The sequence below is a fragment of the Eretmochelys imbricata genome, chromosome 2 (assembly GCF_965152235.1).
Source record: "Eretmochelys imbricata isolate rEreImb1 chromosome 2, rEreImb1.hap1, whole genome shotgun sequence".
In the NCBI taxonomy this organism is placed as follows: domain Eukaryota; kingdom Metazoa; phylum Chordata; order Testudines; family Cheloniidae; genus Eretmochelys; species Eretmochelys imbricata.
The window spans coordinates 66,141,363-66,158,772 of NC_135573.1; the positions used below are offsets into that span (position 1 = coordinate 66,141,363).

The 17,410-nt window shown below is 37.6% G+C and overlaps 1 protein-coding gene across 7 annotated transcripts in view; it reads left to right on the plus strand.

Moving 5' to 3' along the window:
* Positions 1-17,410, plus strand: part of NSMAF (neutral sphingomyelinase activation associated factor) — a 56,347-nt gene that overhangs the window by 16,758 nt on the left and 22,179 nt on the right. For 5 of the 7 annotated variants that reach the window (XR_013345148.1, XM_077810231.1, XM_077810233.1 and 2 more), the window contains exons 6-17: positions 1,436-1,486; positions 6,149-6,220; positions 6,672-6,719; positions 6,812-6,864; positions 7,430-7,559; positions 8,735-8,806; positions 9,917-10,025; positions 12,842-13,018; positions 14,557-14,636; positions 16,960-17,050; positions 17,145-17,208; positions 17,333-17,384. Coding sequence is in view for 6 of the 7 variants with exons in the window: in XM_077810231.1 (XP_077666357.1) it covers positions 1,436-1,486; positions 6,149-6,220; positions 6,672-6,719; positions 6,812-6,864; positions 7,430-7,559; positions 8,735-8,806; positions 9,917-10,025; positions 12,842-13,018; positions 14,557-14,636; positions 16,960-17,050; positions 17,145-17,208; positions 17,333-17,384 (999 nt within the window). In the remaining variant the exon portion in view is untranslated. Of the gene's footprint in view, positions 1-1,435; positions 1,487-6,148; positions 6,221-6,671; positions 6,720-6,811; positions 6,865-7,429; positions 7,560-8,734; positions 8,807-9,916; positions 10,026-12,841; positions 13,019-14,556; positions 14,637-16,959; positions 17,051-17,144; positions 17,209-17,332; positions 17,385-17,410 lie in introns of those variants that run through there. The other 2 variants (XM_077810232.1, XM_077810236.1) reach the window with 2 other exon arrangements.

Sequence of the window (17,410 nt, forward strand, 5' to 3'; positions counted from 1 at the left end):
CAGTTGGAGGTGACATCTTTTCAATGGACCGTTCTGGCCTTGGCATCTATGAATCTTAAGAGTGAATGAGAGACAGGCCATGCAGGGCCTTGAAAGTGAAGACGGTTTGGAATAGTAGTTTGATTTAAACATTAAAACTAATTCAAAGAACAACATTAGAAATGTTAAATGCAAAAAAATTTCTAGGAAAGGTCTGTGTATCAAACAGCCTTCCAATAAATATAGTTAGACTTCAGTGCTTTTTCTGTACATTGCATTTAATCCTCTGAATGTTGTGGAGTCTTTTAGCGAATAGAATAAAAATGCACTAAATCAAAAAAGATGTTTAAGAAATTAAGCTTCTTGGCTGAATTGAACACTTGTGCCTTTTGTAGGTGGTGGTCATATTGCTGAAAAGTGATAGCTCTCGCTAGCAGAAGTCACTCAAAGCAAAAGAGTGCAATCCTGCTTCTATCTTGCTTAATAGTAATTTACTGTCTTTAAAATCAGAAAGTGCTTACAACTTGTTCAACCTGTTCTTACATCAGTTTTAGTGTGTGTACACACACACACACACACACACACACACACACACACACACACATTATGAATGCCTTTGTTCAGCAGTATCACCAGTGAACCTGCCATGCTAATGGCAACGTAAATTTTGGGTACAGCTAATTGAGTGAAAGGCATCATAACATAATTTAGTTAAAAACATTTAATGTAACTGACCTTCTTATTAATATTTGTTTCTATCTTTGGTCTTTTTACATAACTTAACAAAACAGTGATGTTGACAAGTTGTTTTAACAGTCATAAATCTTTAACTTTTTGAATCTCAACATCTACCGTCACTAAATAATTATTGTCTGATCCCTTCATACTTTCCTGCAACTGTGAAAATTTAAGCGATAAAAAGCTTAAAAATAAACATTGATATTATCCATCAAAATTATATAAAAACAATTGAATTCTGCCAAGCCTAATTATATAGGATTAGAAAACAAAGCAAAAGCTGCGAAGTTTAAGAATGGATACAAGTCCTCATGCTTTAGGGCATAAGACAACTTCTAAATGAAGAGTTTTATGAATGATGTTTTATGAATTTCTAAATGAAGAAATTTTCCTTACAAAAAGGTAGTTCCATAATTGCCCACGTCTCGGTTTCTTGCACCTTACTCTGAAGCATCTGGTACTGGCCACTTTTGGCAACAGGATACCAGATAGAAATTGCCAGGAATGGCCCATGTTCCGACCCCTTTGTCACTGTCACTCTCACTCCCCTCTCGCTTCCACCCCAAGTTAATAGAAGATCTCTCCTCCCTGCGCAGACCTCCACATACACCTCATGAGCGCACACACTTTATCCACACATTATCACCAAACAGTGTAATTCATAGAGAGTTTATTGTCCAAGCGTATTCTGGCTAAATGATCTTTTATCCTTTTTCAGGCTTTTCTCATTAAAGAACAAAACATTATTGCACCCTATAAAACTGAAAGAGTAAGTAGACATTTTTCATTATTTTTAACAATCTAAGGATTTTATATGAACTATGCTCTTGTTCCTGAAAGAGCAAGATTATTTATTTAATTGCCATCTGAGGTTTATGGGAACAAGTGCAAAGTACTCATAATAAGTACTTCTGTGTACTGTATAATAAACGGTGTCTGGGTATTTGTCTTAATGTATGCATGATGTGTCTTCAAAGGTCTAAAGCTGCCATGACTTGGTATTGAAACAAAAGCTTTTCAATTGCTAGGTTAAATTAGATCAAGGAAAGGCAAATGGAAGAAAATGCAGTGTAAAGAAACAAACTTTTATAAAGTTGCTGTGAAAGAACATAAGCACTCAAATACCAACAAACTTCGTTCTTACCCAAAAGTTACTGGAAAAGAGTGAACAGGCACAAGAATTGTTTAAATTGCTCAAGATGTTCTGTCTTCCTTAAATAAGGGCAAGATTTCAAGGATAACACAGCCCACAAATTCCTATTTCTATAATGAACAGCAACATGTCTTGGAAATGCTCTCTTGCTCCCTTCACAACTTTTTTAGGTTTTCTATGTACTCTTTATTAACTAGATCTCTATTCATAAAACATAAGCACTCTTGAAAGTTAGGGGGAAACAGTGAAAACCTTGTTGCACTGCTTTTCCCCTGATTCACCAGCAGTATGTTGGCAGTACAGAAAATAAAACCTTATTGACAGGAAAAGGTCCTTGTGACAGGATGCTAGGCTAGGACTGTTGAACCAGGCCTCTGTCACGCCAGCTCCAATTAAGGGAGGTAGATTGGAGCTGCCTAGAGAAACCTGCACCTGATTGGCAAAGGGGAAACATCTGCCAGCCCAATTAGCCTGGGGCTGCATAAAAGCCTCAGAGGAAGGAAGCCAAAGTGGGGCAGACAGAAAGGGGGAAACCAGAGAGTGGAAGGAGAGGGGTAGCTCGCTCCCCCCAGTTGCAAAGATTGAGAAGCCCTTAAGGCTGAAACCTCCAAGCTTTAGATGGTGAGAAGGTGGTGGGATTACACACTGTAAATAAACTGCGCCGATGATTGCTGAGCCAGAAGGTCTCTGCTTGGTTTTTGGAACAGAGCAGAGGCAGATGCAAAGGAGGCCCTGCTACACCCTGTTACAGTCCTGGACAACAACAAACCCAGCTGGATTGAGCTTGACGGGAAGAGATTGAGTCCTTGCTCCAGAGTTCAAATTTACTGGAGGCTGGCTAATTGAGAGGAACTTTTTCAGTCCAGTTCGTGACCAGTTCAGTCCAGTTTGTGTCAGTTACTTTTAGGTACTGGAGATGATTTATTTATGTGAGTGGTAGGGAATCATAACTAACACCATAAAGGGATGAAGCTGTATTGCTGCATGTTAAAACAAGAAACCTAGTGTTTCTTCCATAGCTTCAAGGGCTCACTTGTTCTGCTGTTACCAAACCGATCTTCCCCCTGAAAGATTACTAATTCCAGACACTCATATGAGTACTTTGCTCTGGTACTAAGTTTAGGTGTATGTGTTTTGAAACTCCACTCGTCCTATCCTACATAACACCTATGCAGTAACACTCTCCAGCAAATCAGAATATCCTGAGTTGTGGTTTTTATCTTTCCATGTGACCGGGGAGATGGACTTTTTCTGAGATACCTTTTGCCTATGATGGCTATAAATAACCCACGACACTATTCTCTAGCATTCATGTTGGTCTGGCAGCTTCCACCTTTTCATATTTTCTGTATGTGTATATATATCCTCTTACTATATGTTCCATTCTATGCATCTGATGAAGTGGGCTGTAGCCCACAAAAGCTTATGCTCAAATAAATTAGTTAGTCTCTAAGGTGCCACAAGTACTCTTGATCTCCCAGAGTCACTCCTAGTCATTGAAGGAAAGGTGCAATTCCCGAAATGTGCTATAAGGGTCGTCCTATCAGGCTAGGACCAGAAATACTTTGTTGTTCAACCCTCTTTCTCTTCACTCCAACCCCAAGTTCTTTGAGACTTCCTATTTTCTTCACTATCATATCAAACATTTTATTTTTATTTCCTTGGTTGGATTGCTCTCTACCTTCTGTGAACTGGGACTGTAAAACTGAGTTGAACATAATCCAGATCTCACTAGTTCTTTGAGCCTGAAAAGCAGCTCTTCTGCAAAATAAATCTTTCATTGCATCTACCTGTATCCCAGTGTCACCAAATACCTCTTACTATTCATCTTACCTCATTAGGTTGTATGTTTAAAAAAATCACAGGAGTTTATTTGATATACTTTTATACCATATTTAAGGGTTGTCAGAAGATTCTGGGATCTCCTTGTTGTGATACAATAGAGTGCAGATGTAAAATAGAGATAGTTAAAACTGAACCTTGTTTTTAATGTTCAGTGTTTTTCCATTGTATATATTCTCCTTCCTCATTCAGAGACCTGTACTGCAATTAACCTGTATAGCCTAAAGAAAAGGAGTACTTGTGGCACCTTAGAGACTAACCAATTTCTCTAACGTGCCACAAGTACTCCTTTTCTTTTTGCGAATACAGACTAACACGGCTGCTACTCTGAAACCTGTATAGCCTGATCTTCTAAGATGTTGTAGATTAGAAACTTTTGTCTAAAAGATATACGGTAGCACTAATTGTATCCTACAATAAAAAGTCAGTTGCTAGATAACCATGTACTGGTTCTAAAGTTACAAATAAATATGTTGACCCTCTCTTTTAGGTGTACAAGCATTTAAAAGCTTTTACTTCTAACTAGGGCTGTCTGTTAATTGCAGTTAATGCACGCGATTAACTCAAAAAAATTAATCAGGATTAATTGCAGTTTTAATTGCACTGTTAAACAATAGAATACCAATTGAAATTTATTAAATATTGTTGGATATTTTTCTACATTTTCAAATATATTGATTTCAATTACAACACAGAATACAAAGTGTACAGTGCTCACTTTATATTTTTATTACAAATATTTGCACTGCAAAAATGATAAAAAAATAGTATTTTTCAGTTCACCTTATACAAATACTGTAGTGCAATCTCTTTATCGTGAAAGTGCAACTTAAACAAATGTAGAATTTTTTTTGTTACATAACTGCACTCAAAAAGAAAACAATGTAAAACTTTAGAGCCTACAAGTCCACTCAGTCCTACTTCTTGTTCAGCCAATCGCTCACACAAACAAGTTTGTTTACATTTATGGGAGATAATGCTGCCCAGTTCTTATTTACAATGACACCTGAAAGTGAGAACAGGCGTTCGCATGACACTGTTGTAGCCAGCGTTGCACGGTATTGACATGCCAGATATGCTAAACATTCATATACCCCTTCATGCTTTGGCCACCATTCCAGAGGACAGGCCTCCATGCTGATGACACTCATTTAAAAAAAAAAAAAGTGTTAATTAAATTTGTGACTGAACTCCTTGTGGGAGAACTATATGTCTCCTGCTTTGTTTTACCCGCTTTCTGCCATATATTTCATATTCTAGCAGTCTCGGATGATGACGCAGCTCATGTTGTTCATCTTAAGAACACTTTCACTGCAGACTTGACAAAACACAAAGAAGGTACCAATGTGAGATTTCTAACGATAGCTACAGCACTCGACCCAAGGTTTAAGAATCTGAAGTGCCTTCCAAAATCTGAGAGGGACGAGATGTGGAGCATGCATTCAGAAGTCTTAAAAGAGCAACAGTCTGATGTGGAAACTACAGAACCCAAACCACCAAAAAAGAAAATCAGCCTTCTTTTGGTGGCATCTGTGTCAGATGATGAAAATGAACATGTGTAGGTCTGCACTGCTTTGGATCATTATCAAGCAGAACCCGCATCAGCTTGGATGCATGTCCTCTGGAATGGTGGTTGAAGTATGAAGGGACATGTAAATCTTTGGCACATCTACCACGTAAATATCTTGAGACACCAGCTACAACGGTGCCATGCAAACGCCTGTTCTCACTTTCAGGTGGCATTGTAAACAAGAAGTGGGCAGCATTGTCTCCTGCTGTAAACAAACTTGATTGTCTGAGCGATTGGCTGCACAAGAATTAGGACTGAGTGAACTTGTAGGCTCTAAAGTTTTACATTTTATTTTTGAATGCAGGGTTTTTTGTACGTAATTCTACATTTGTAAGTTCAACTTTCATGATAAAGAGATTGCACTACAGTGCTTATATGAGGTGAATTGAATTTTTTTTGTTTTTTTATAATGCAAATATTTGGAATCAAAATTATAAAGTGACCATTCTACATTTTGTATTCTGTGTTGTAATTGAAATCAATATATTTGAAAATGCAGAAAACCTAAATATTTAAATGGTATTCTGTTATTGTTTAACAGTGCAATTAATTGTGTGATTAATCACGATTAATTTTTTAATCGCTTGACAGCCCTACTTCTAACAGTATAATAATCTGAAAACTTGTCTCAAAATGTTTATTAAATACTGACTAGCTTGCCAAATACCACTTAAAAAGCAAATTTACTCCAACAAAGCTGCATTTTGTAATTTATTGTATATTTGTTATGGGTATGAAATCCAAAATAGTTCAAGAATGCCACCTTCTTTTAAAATACATTTTGGCTAGACAGTGTGTGGTCTTTTGGTACTGTGCTTAATTATAGTCTCTCATCCAGTACTAAACATACTTTTTGTCTTTGTTAGGGTAAAACTGAATACCTCTTTCAGTTGGATGTTGCTGGGAAGACGGACGATGTTATACAAACTCTACTTCAGGTACAAGTGTTTGACAGCTTTGCAAACTTCACCACCACATCATCTAATTTTGGAATATGTGATACAGGTAGAATCTCTCTAAGCAAATAGTTTGAATAGCTTCACCTTCTGAAGGCAAATGAAAGGATTTTAGGACACTTCCCTCAGAGTACTACTGATTTGCTTGGAGAACCTGTGGTAAAGTACACTAATCAAACATAGTGCTCATTTTGAAATCTGCCTTATACGTCTCTCTTATAAAACTTTTATTTCTTGATGGTGCTTGTCTGCATAGACCACTTATTAAAATGACTTCAAATTTGAACAGTAGATCTGAGTAAAAAATTCTTTTAAAATTAATGCACGTCATTTCTCAGTTAAGTCAGTGTGCAAGTCTGCTGAGTGCCCTCAACTTCTATTGACTGTAGTATGAATCTATATGGTATTTAATTGTAACTCCTTTTTTTAATAGCTCAACCGGGCCTCTCACCTGGACAAGCTGGGAGATCAAGCTGCCATGGTAAATCCCTGACATATTTTAAGGGCATGTTGTTGATGATGATGATCCAACTGCAATTAGGAACATAAAACATTTTAACCTTTTTTCATTAGATAACTGCTATATTGCAGTCACGTTTGGCTAGAACATCATTTGATAAAAACAGGTATGTTTCTAATTATTTTTTACTATGAAGTTCAAGCGTGTTTAGAGATTAACAAAAGCTAATTAGCTTGTTTAAAGTGTTTCAGAAAACCATGTTTACCACAGCATGTGCATTTTAATTTAGAGGATCTTACTTCTCTTTGCATTATGACTCAGTATTATAGCACCTTACATTTAGCAGAGGATGGAAAATTCTCCGCTATAAAGTCAAATTTGTTACCATTTTATACATCTTCAGACTGTTCTGAGTCCTTCTTATCCATGAGTTTCTGGTAGAAATATGGCATTTCTGAACGGACTGTGGAAAATGCAGCAGTGCATGTGAAGCTGCCAGTGCTTTAAAATGATGGCTGCTGCAGAATGTGATGGAGACGGTGTAACAACTTCTACTTCGAAGTAGCAGGGAAAATGGGGAGAAGACTCTGATACATTTTTCAGAGAACCTGTTTTAGGCATGCAATAAGGTGCACGTAAAAACATTTCTAGAGCAGTGTGTGACCATTTCAGTTAAGCAGGAACTAGTGAGAGACAAATTGACTTCTGTTTTGTTTTTTAACTTTTTTCAGATTTCAAAATGTTTCTGAAACCTTGCATATGGAATGTGAAGCAGAAATGGTGACACCACTGGTGACTAATCCGGGGCATGTATGCATCACTGATGCAAACCTGTATTTCCAGCCTCTTAATGGGTATCCTGTAAGTAAATAAAATTTTGTATGTATTTTTTTTCTCCCCACCCTGCTCTTCTGTGTACCATATATAACTTTTTTTCTAGATTACTCCTCGTAAGAAAATGCCTTCTCTTGGAACACATGCAATAAGCACCTATGTAAATGTAATTTGTTGTGTTGATTAAAATAATAACCATTTAATTTTCCACAGTCTTCCTATGTTGACTGTTCATATGTAATATTATACATATCACTTAAATAACTGGGACTGTTCCTTGGTCTTGACTATTTCATTGAAATGAAAACATAGTTCTTATTTTTTGATTTGTCAGAGAGAGATTATTTTCATTGGATACTGGCCTAATAGCAATTATTAAATTGCGTGGCAGACTTTCCTTGTCTGACTATTCCATGTAATTTACAATTATAGGACCTTATTCTAAATTACTGTCCCTGCATAGTGGAGATTTGAGTACATTTTGTGTCTGGTTAAAACTGAACAAGGTTAACTACATGTAGGGGGCTCTCCAGTTCTTGGCCTACTAAACTTTTTTTTTCGATGGGGGTAAAAGGAAATGTGTTGTAGATTAAACTGGTTGATCATTGCTGCTTCATTCATGGGACTGTTTTTTGTTTGTGCTGTCAAATGGTTAAAATGATTCTAAAACAATTGTTTAAAAAACTGTTCCAGAACCTACAATAGATTACCACTATGTCCTAAAGTCAGATCCACTGCCACCTTGTGCTGTGTTAGGTGAAAGAAATGCTATTTTATCTTTGTCCATAAGGTGGTATCCACAGCTAGCAAATATTTTTCCCAGCATGCTTATTCTTCAAGGACCTTTTCCATATTCTGACAACTTCCTCGTTTTGCCTTCTACTGTTGTGTGACTACTGTTTTGAGAAAAATTTCTGAATGATGTATAAACGGTGGAGTTGTCACTAAAGTTGGCTCTCAATCTGGGAAGCAGCTAATAGCAAAATAATTATTCCTCCTACAAAATAACTATTTCTTAGGAGAACAGGGGTAGTTTCTTCTCTAATGTGGAGAATAAATCTTGCCTCCAGGGCATTACATGCCTACAAACAAAAAAAACCAAACAAACCCTTGTTTAATTTCCTTGAATGTTACTGATCTCATATATAAGAACCTGTGGAGTATTAATGCTTTTGGGCTATGTCTTGATTTTTATTTTACAGAAACCTGTGGTTCACATAATGATGCACAATGTCCGTCGCATCTACAAAAGAAGACATGGTCTAATGCCATTGGTGAGCTGGGGTTGTTTGCTTTTAGCTACATATATTGCTAATACCTTTCACGCTTTTTTTCTCCTGTTGGATAGATTCAGAGAAAGTAACTCCTCTTGCTTTTTGAGAAGTATGAATTAAGAATAGGACTGCAGTTTTCTCTCACCATTTGTTTTGTTAGCAAGGTAGAAGTTATAAACTGAAAGGAACAGTGAACTGTCTGTATGAGGGGTGAGAAGCCTCTTCCATAGTTACTTCTAAAAAATTAATATTTCAGTTTGATGTTAGTGGGAACTAGTCCAGATCTTATGCTAAAAAGCTATTTAAAGGATTTTATTTAATTTGCTGATTATTCCGATGTGTGAATGAGATACAAACTTAAGTAAACTCTCAGGCTCCACTGACCTATATTACAGTTATTTCACGGTGAAGTAACCGACCTACTTTCTTTTGTTTTCCATAAAATAAAATAATTTGGTTTATACATTAACTTCTGTGGCTTTAGTGTCCAGATTTGGGGTATATTAATGCTTTTTTTAAACTACACATTCTTCTGCAAAATGGCCCGCTTGGTAAATGTGCGTTCTAAAGATTATATATAATCTTGAAGTACAAGAAGAAAATTGTGTTATCTTACATGACTGATGTGAGAGAGTGGCAGAGGGGCAGCACAACAATTCTGCAGTGAGATCTTGGTTGTACACTTTCAGTGTTTTTCTTTGTTTTAACATAATGTAAATGTAAACTCTAGGCATAACAAAATTTGAGGGGAGGGACCCAAACTTTTGCATTGTTTCAGTCAATTAGTATATATTTTATAAAATTAAAATGTGTACCGTGTATTGTATATGAAATTGTTTGTTAGATTGTCTCATGTGGATCAAATGTGTACAGCTATAAATTTCCTTTCTGTGATTACAAGAAAGTGCATGTGTATGTGGTTGAGAAGGGGAGGAATCTTTACAACAGGCAGCGTATTAGCCAATAGTTAGGCAAAACTGCTGGCAAACTTCTAATATGGGAACAGTCTTAAGTTTTGGATATCACTAACTGGAATGGGCTATTAGTAACATGGGCACTAGGGCTTGTCGCTGAATTTCTACATTTAGTTTTTCTCCTTTAATTTTGAAGGGCCTAGAAGTATTTTGCACGGAAAATGATCTGTGTTCTGACATCTACTTAAAATTCTACAACTCTCAAGATCGAGATGAGCTCTATTTCTATATTGCAACATATCTAGGTTTGAAACCATTTATTTATTAAATGTCCTCCTTCTCCCCCTTGTGGGGAATATGCTGAGTTCTGTTGTCTTGATGTGTGGGAAGAGGTAGGTCACAGTTATGCATCTTTTTAATAGGTGGAAAGTGCCATTCCTCTGTGGACTTTTGGGCATATAGCAGTCCATTTAGAGGCCAGCTGTACCCCCTGTTCATAGGGGTCAGCAGCCTTCGGCACGCGGCCCATCAGGGTAATCTGCTGGCGGGCCGCGAGACGTTTTGTTTACGTTGACCATCCGCAGGCATGGCACCCTGCAGCTCCCAGTGGCAGCAGTTCACCATTCCCGACCAATTACCCCGAGGATCACCTGTTCTATAAAGGTTACTGGGTAGCTGCAGGGGAAGTAGAATGAGAGGGTATGAAGAATAACCGGTTTCTATATATCCGTGCTGTAGGAGCGCATATAAGCTGCCCTCTTCCCCTCACTACAGGTTATCATGCTTGCACTGTAACTAGCTAAAGATGTTTTTATTTTTGGTGGAGGTTGGCAGGGGGGTTGGTTAATAGGAGCCACCCACAGACTTGCATCTAATCTTTGATAGTCTTAAGGAACCTGTCGTCCGCTACGCCACCACCCCCAAGTTGCCTGTATCAACCTTTGTAACGATGTCTTCTAGTTGCAGAAGATTGTATCTTCCACCTTGATTGTTGCCTTCTTTGTTTTTTTAAAAAAAGAGATGAATGCCAGCCATTCATCAGTAGGATTAAAACTATAGTGTATTTGTTACCAGACTTGGCCAATATTGTTAGGGCTAGTTCACTTTGTGACGACATGTATTTGTGAAATATTAGGATGCACTGTTGAGAGCTATCTCTTCATCTTACAGACTCAGTGAAGGTGTTAACAGGATTGTCTTAATGAATAACATAATTAATGTTCTGTGAATAATTTAATAAGAGGCTGTCATACAAATCCAAACCCCCTTAGTCTGTGATTAACCCAGTGTGTGTCACAGGGGTGACATAGCAGAATCTACTTAGATAAGCTCAAATATAATCAAAGAAGCAGCCAATGTGACAACAGTACCATATTCTGGAAATGGCCTTTCAGGGTTCCTTCCCCACTCTGGGGTACAGAAGTGGGGACCCGGTTGTAAGACCCCCTAAGCTTATTTTTACCAGCTTAGCTTAAAAACTTTCCCAAGGCACAAATTCCACCTTGTCCTTGAACAGTATGCTGCCACCACCAAGTGATTTAGACAAAGAATCAGGGAAAGGACCACTTGGAGTTCCTGTTTCCCCAAAATATCCCCCCAAGCCTTTACACCCCCTTTCGTGGGTAGTCCTGAGAATAATATCTGAACCAGTTGGTTACAAAGTGAACACAGACCCAAATCCCTGGATCTTTGGACACTGAAAAAAAATCAATCAGTTCTTAAAAAAAGAATTTTATTTTTTTAAAAAAAGGGGGGGGTAAAAATCCCCTCTGTAAAATCAGGTTGGAAAATAACTTTACAGGGTAACAAAAGATGCACAGAACACAGGGGGAACCCCCGCTAGCCGTAGTTTCAAAGTTGCAACAAAATAGGGTTCAGAGTAACAGCCGTGTTAGTCTGTATTCACAAAAAGAAAAGGAGTACTTGTGGCACCTTAGAGACTAACCAGTTTATTTGAGCATGAGCTTTCGTGAGCTACAGCTCACTTCATCAGATACATACCGTGGAAACTGCAGCAGACTTTATATATACACAGAGAATATGAATTTCCACGGTATGTATCTGATGAAGTGAGCTGTAGCTCACGAAAGCTCATGCTCAAATAAACTGGTTAGTCTCTAAGGTGCCACAAGTACTCCTTTTCTTTTTAACAAAATAGGGATAAACCTCCCTCCAGCAAAGGGAAAAGTCACAAGTTGAGAAAACAAAGATAAACTAATACGTCTTGCCTGGCTGAACTTACAATTTCTGTAATATGAAGGACTGGTTCAGAATGGTTTGGAGGAAATGGTTTGATGTCCGGTCCCTCTTAGTCCCAGGAGCGAAAGAACACAGAAACAAAGAACCCAAAACAAAGCCTCTTCCCACCCCACCTCACCCCCCCGATTTGAAAGTATCTTTTGTCCCCATTGGTTCCTTTGGTCAGGTGCCAACTGGGTTATTTGAGCTTCTTAACCCCTTACAAGTAAGGAGGAAGGCTAGGCTACCCTTATGGTTATGACATGGCCTGTCAGCTCAGACCATCTTTTCCTTTAAGAGTATGGCTTGCATATCCGTACTTCCATTAGAACTGTATTATTTGGTTTTGGAGCTAATGGAGGGGTGGATCTCTGGCAGATGCTCTACTCGGTATTCCACAGACAGACAGACAGATCCTCCTGTAATAATTTCCTTTTTTCTGTGTGGTGTTGGTATTGCACCTTCATCAAATCTGTTAAACAGGACCTCATTCACAGAAAGGTGAGACCAAGTTTCACTAATAGATGTTAAGCAGGCACCATTAGTTACTCCATAGCAAAACAAATTCCTTTCATGTAGTCTCATCCCTTAGTAAGCCATGGTCCAGAATCTTAAGAGTCTTCTCACTGCTAAGAAGAAAATTCTTCAAATATTATAGACGTCATGTTTCTCTTTATTTTCACAAATGTTTAGTCTTTTTCCCCTGTCCATTCAATTGGACTCCTTAATGATCTTTATGCATTTTAAAGCTATAGATAGATATGTTTTAATTAGATTGTTTAAACTATTACACATTTGGAGTGTATAATGTAGTGAAATAATTCAAGGTGCTGTAGAATAGAGAGAAGCTAATTTTATTTATTTATTTTATTTTTTATTAAAGAAAATCATATTACAGAGCAGACGGCTGAGAGTTACATGTTGCAATGGCAGCGAGGTCATATTTCAAACTACCAGTACCTTCTTCATCTCAACAATCTGGCTGATCGGAGCTGCAATGATCTCTCCCAGTATCCTGTATTTCCTTGGATCATAGCAGATTATTCTAGTTCAGAATTAGGTAAACAACATATATAGAAGGAAAAAACATAGTCTGCACCTGATGTACAAATCTGAAACTGCTGCTTTTACACTGCATAAATATCATGCCACATCAACCTGAGGTTGGAGGGTGAGGAACAGGATGTTAATCAACGTGCTAATCCCAGCTCTATTATGTCAAACAAGTGACCGTGTCTGATTTCCCCATCTGTAAAATGGGGATAATACTTGATGATGAGGTGTGAAGCTTAACTAAATGTTTGTAAAACCTTTTGAGATGCTTGCTGAAAGAGCCACATTGTCGTCTTCCACAAGATTTTTTTTAAGAATGAGTCAACAATATCTGGTGGTCAATAATCTCAACAGCTTTTTGCATTTTTTTTATAAGTCTACATGGACCAACCATATGATAGTCTGGCATGGAACAGACTGATAAAGTACAGAAGAAATGTATGCACCAGGTGTTGCTAGACTGGGCCATCACCACTTTCTGCGAAACGCTTCCTAAAAAAGGAAAATTCAAGGCAGGGTACTAACTGTCAAGGTTAGTGCCTAAACTGGCTTCCTGAGCAAGGTTCTAACTGTAACCTGTTTGTGTTGCTGGTAGCTTGCCCTCCTCAGAGTTGTGAATGCCTTTTCCATTAATGGGCCCAGCGTGTCTTCGCTTATGCCTCTCAGCTTCCACTCAGACACTTCCTATTCAAACAATGTTGTCATGACACAATGTAGGTGTCAAGTTATTTAAGGGATGGTAGGGGGGAGATACGCCATTTATCTGTGCCTCAAGGCCACTGGGGACAATATTAACAGATGGGAGATGTTTGCCCAATCGTAGTGCTGTGGAACATATAATGTTAGCAAAATCCTACTCCAGAGCTAGCTGTTATGTGCAACTTTTAGATAAGTAGCTGAAAAACTAATGTTGCGAACAGGGTATACAGTCACTTAGGACAAGTCTACACTACAAAATTAAGTCAACGTAAGTTATGTCTGCATGTAGCCACCACAGGAATTTAATAGCGTTTGCATGTCCACACTACACACCTTGTGTTGGTGGTGCATGTCCTCATCAGGAGCACTTGCACCAATTTAACTGTGAGTGTAGGAAATTGTGGGACTGCTTCTGAAAGGCAGCAACAATTGATGTAAGCAACGCACTGACACTATGTCGCCCTAACTACATCGAACTAAGCACTACGCCTCTCGTGGAGGTGGAGTTAAGTCAGTGTGATGGGTGAATTACATCAGTGGGAGCTACTTTTTAGTGTAAGCTGCCTTACGTTGACCTAGCTCTGTAGTTTCAGAGTAGCAACCGTGTTAGTCTGTATCTGCAAAAAGAAAAGGAGTACTTGTGGCACTTTAGAGACTAATACATTTGTTAGTCTCTAAGGTGCCACAAGTACTCATTTTCTTTTAACTCTGTAGCGTAGGCCATGCCTTAGTGTGAGAGCTTCTTGTGCCTGTAGGAAGAGGAGGAAAATGTTTTAAAATATTGGTTTACAAGTGATTCCTATCCGTGGGAGCAATCCATACAGATTAATTTCTTTTCTCTTTTAGATTTGACAAAGCCTGAAACATTCCGGGACCTTAGTAAACCAGTTGGTGCCCTGAATAGGGAAAGGCTGGAAAGACTACTGGTATGTGGAGTTCAGTTTTTTTTTGTTCTATAATTTGTGACCTACAAATCTTATTACTAAGAGGACTCAGTTTTCCATCTAGCATCTCTTGTGAGGATGAAATTTGCACAATACAAAAATAAAATAAACATGCTTGTATGACTTGTATTCAGATATTTCTAGGATTATTCACTGTATTTCTTATGTTCTGCAATTCTTAAAGCTGTTATTGAAACGCAGACTACAAACGTTATCAGAAGCAAACTCTACCTGTATTAAGTTAGTGTGGTGTGGCATTCGATATATACATAATTAATAGTGCAAACTTAAATATCTAAAAAAGAAAAGGAGTACTTGTGGCACCTTAGAGACTAACAAATTTATATGAGCATAAGCTTTCGTGAGCTACAGCTCACTTCATCTGATGCATTCAGTGGAAAATACGGTGGGGAGATGAACACATCCGATGAAGTGAGCTGTAGATCACGAAAACTTTTGCTCAAATAAATTTGTTAGTCTCTAAGGTGCCACAAGTACTCCTTTTCTTTTTGCGAATACAGACTAACACGGCTGCTACTCTGAAACCTGTCATTAAATATCTAAGAAGCACTGCAAGTAAAATATGGAACACAAACTCTTTAAATCTCATTACAAATATGAGGCTTTATGCCTCTTTAAAATGAAGTCCAGTAGGTAGTTAACTGTTGTGATTGCTTTTCCATGGATACTACAACGATTAGCTATATAAAACCCTATGATAGATGGATAGATTACAATGCATAATGTAAAATAAGTGTGTGTGGATCAGTCAAATTATTTTTTAAAAACAGAAGAATCTGTTTTAACAAACACTGTGGTTACAAGTTAAGGTAGAACATAGGCACATGCTTCTAAAGCCATGTCTAATTTTTAGGTTGGAAAAACTTGTGTCGCCAGACGGGGTGCTTTTTCACCCCCCTGAATGCCATAAGTTTTGCTGGCATAAGTGCTTGGTGCACAGCACTATGTCTCCCACCGACATAGCTACTGCTGCTTGTTTAGGTAGTTTTATTATGTCAACAGGAGAACTGTCTCCTGTCAGCATAGAATGGCCACATGAGCTATCTTACAGCGGCACAGCTGTATTGATACAGCTGTGCCACCATAAGCTTGCTAGTGTAGACATGGCCTAAGTCTCTAAGAAAAAGGGTTTAATGGGGAGAGGAAAGGGGGGGAATATTTAAAAAAAAAAAAATTGCGCACACATGGCAAAAGACCAGGGTAAAAAGTGAATGCAGTTATAGACAATGCCACATTAGAAATTCTTTCCCATTCCACATCAGGAAGGAATTTTTTTCATGAGCAATCTAACATATAAATGCAATGTTTGAAAGATCCCCGTCTCTTCACAAGCGTTAGACTTCATGATTGTAAGACTTAGACATAAAGCTGCAAAAACACTTTAGAGAATCCTAGTATATTCTTTATAGAACCTGTCTTATTGGCAAATTGGCAGCATTAAGTTATCATAAAGGAAAAATCATATGAAGAATATAAATATTCTTCAATAATTATCCCCATGCTGCTGAGCTACCTTAAGAAGCACTGGGACAGGAAATTCTTGCCAAATCAGTAGCATCTTTACTTGTGAAAAAGAGAAAAGGGTTTTAAAGAAATAAAGATTCTGAATGCAAATTCTGACTTCCACCCCTAAATTTCTTTGATTCTATGCTCTGAATCAGTTGATTGCTTTATTTGTATTGGAATACATTCTAATTTCAAAAGGTATCTTGAAAATATTAGTTTCTGCTAATAGATACGAGTGAGTTGGAGTTGTATGTGGAGAGGCAGCATGTCCAAATAAAACACTTAAAATCACTGTAGTTATACATGTTTGGAAACTTACATAGATTCTTAGTCTGTGATTGTTATGGATGATTTAAAAAAGTATAACCTTTAACTTGTCCTAAGATGTGAAGAAGAGCTACAACACTGAATTTACAGAAATGCTTTAAACTTACAAAAATGCAAACTGCCAATGTACCTTGGTGTTTTTCCACTTTTAGCCTGCTCTGCTCTTTTCAGCGTAATAGGAATGCATTTCAGATCTTGTGTATAGAAAGATATATATAGATATATATATAGATATATATATATATACACACACGCATGGGAATACAGGAATTCTTTCCTGAGATTAAGTATCTGTAACGACACAATTTAAAAGCTTTGTATTGTGTTTTTATCTGAATGAGAAGAAGTGTTCAATCCTATCTTAAGTTTTCTGATAAACGTGTGTGTTTGTTTAATACAGAAAAAAATACTATGATTTTAAACAGTTTGTCTTGTTTTCAATATGTTGCAGACACGTTATCGGGAAATGCCAGAGCCTAAGTTTATGTATGGCAGCCACTACTCATCTCCAGGTTATGTTCTGTTCTATCTTGTTAGAGTTGGTAAGATTGCTTTCATTGCAAGTCTTTTGAATACCTGGTGGGTTTGAAAATAGCAGCATTTGGACAGATCTGACTTCCATTCTTATTTCCCCAGCACCAGAGTACATGCTTTGTTTACAAAATGGAAAGTTTGATCATGCTGACAGAACGTTCAATAGGTTTGTTTAAATTGAATTTAACAGATTTATTTTTCACTATATAATGGTTTCCTTTAAATTGCATACTTATATGGGGTGTAAAGTCCTTTCCTGACTGATATACCATTGTCTTTATTATGTCTAGTATTGCAGAAACCTGGAAAAACTGTCTGGATGGTGCAACAGACTTCAAAGAGGTAAGTAGCCAGAAGCTACTTGAGGT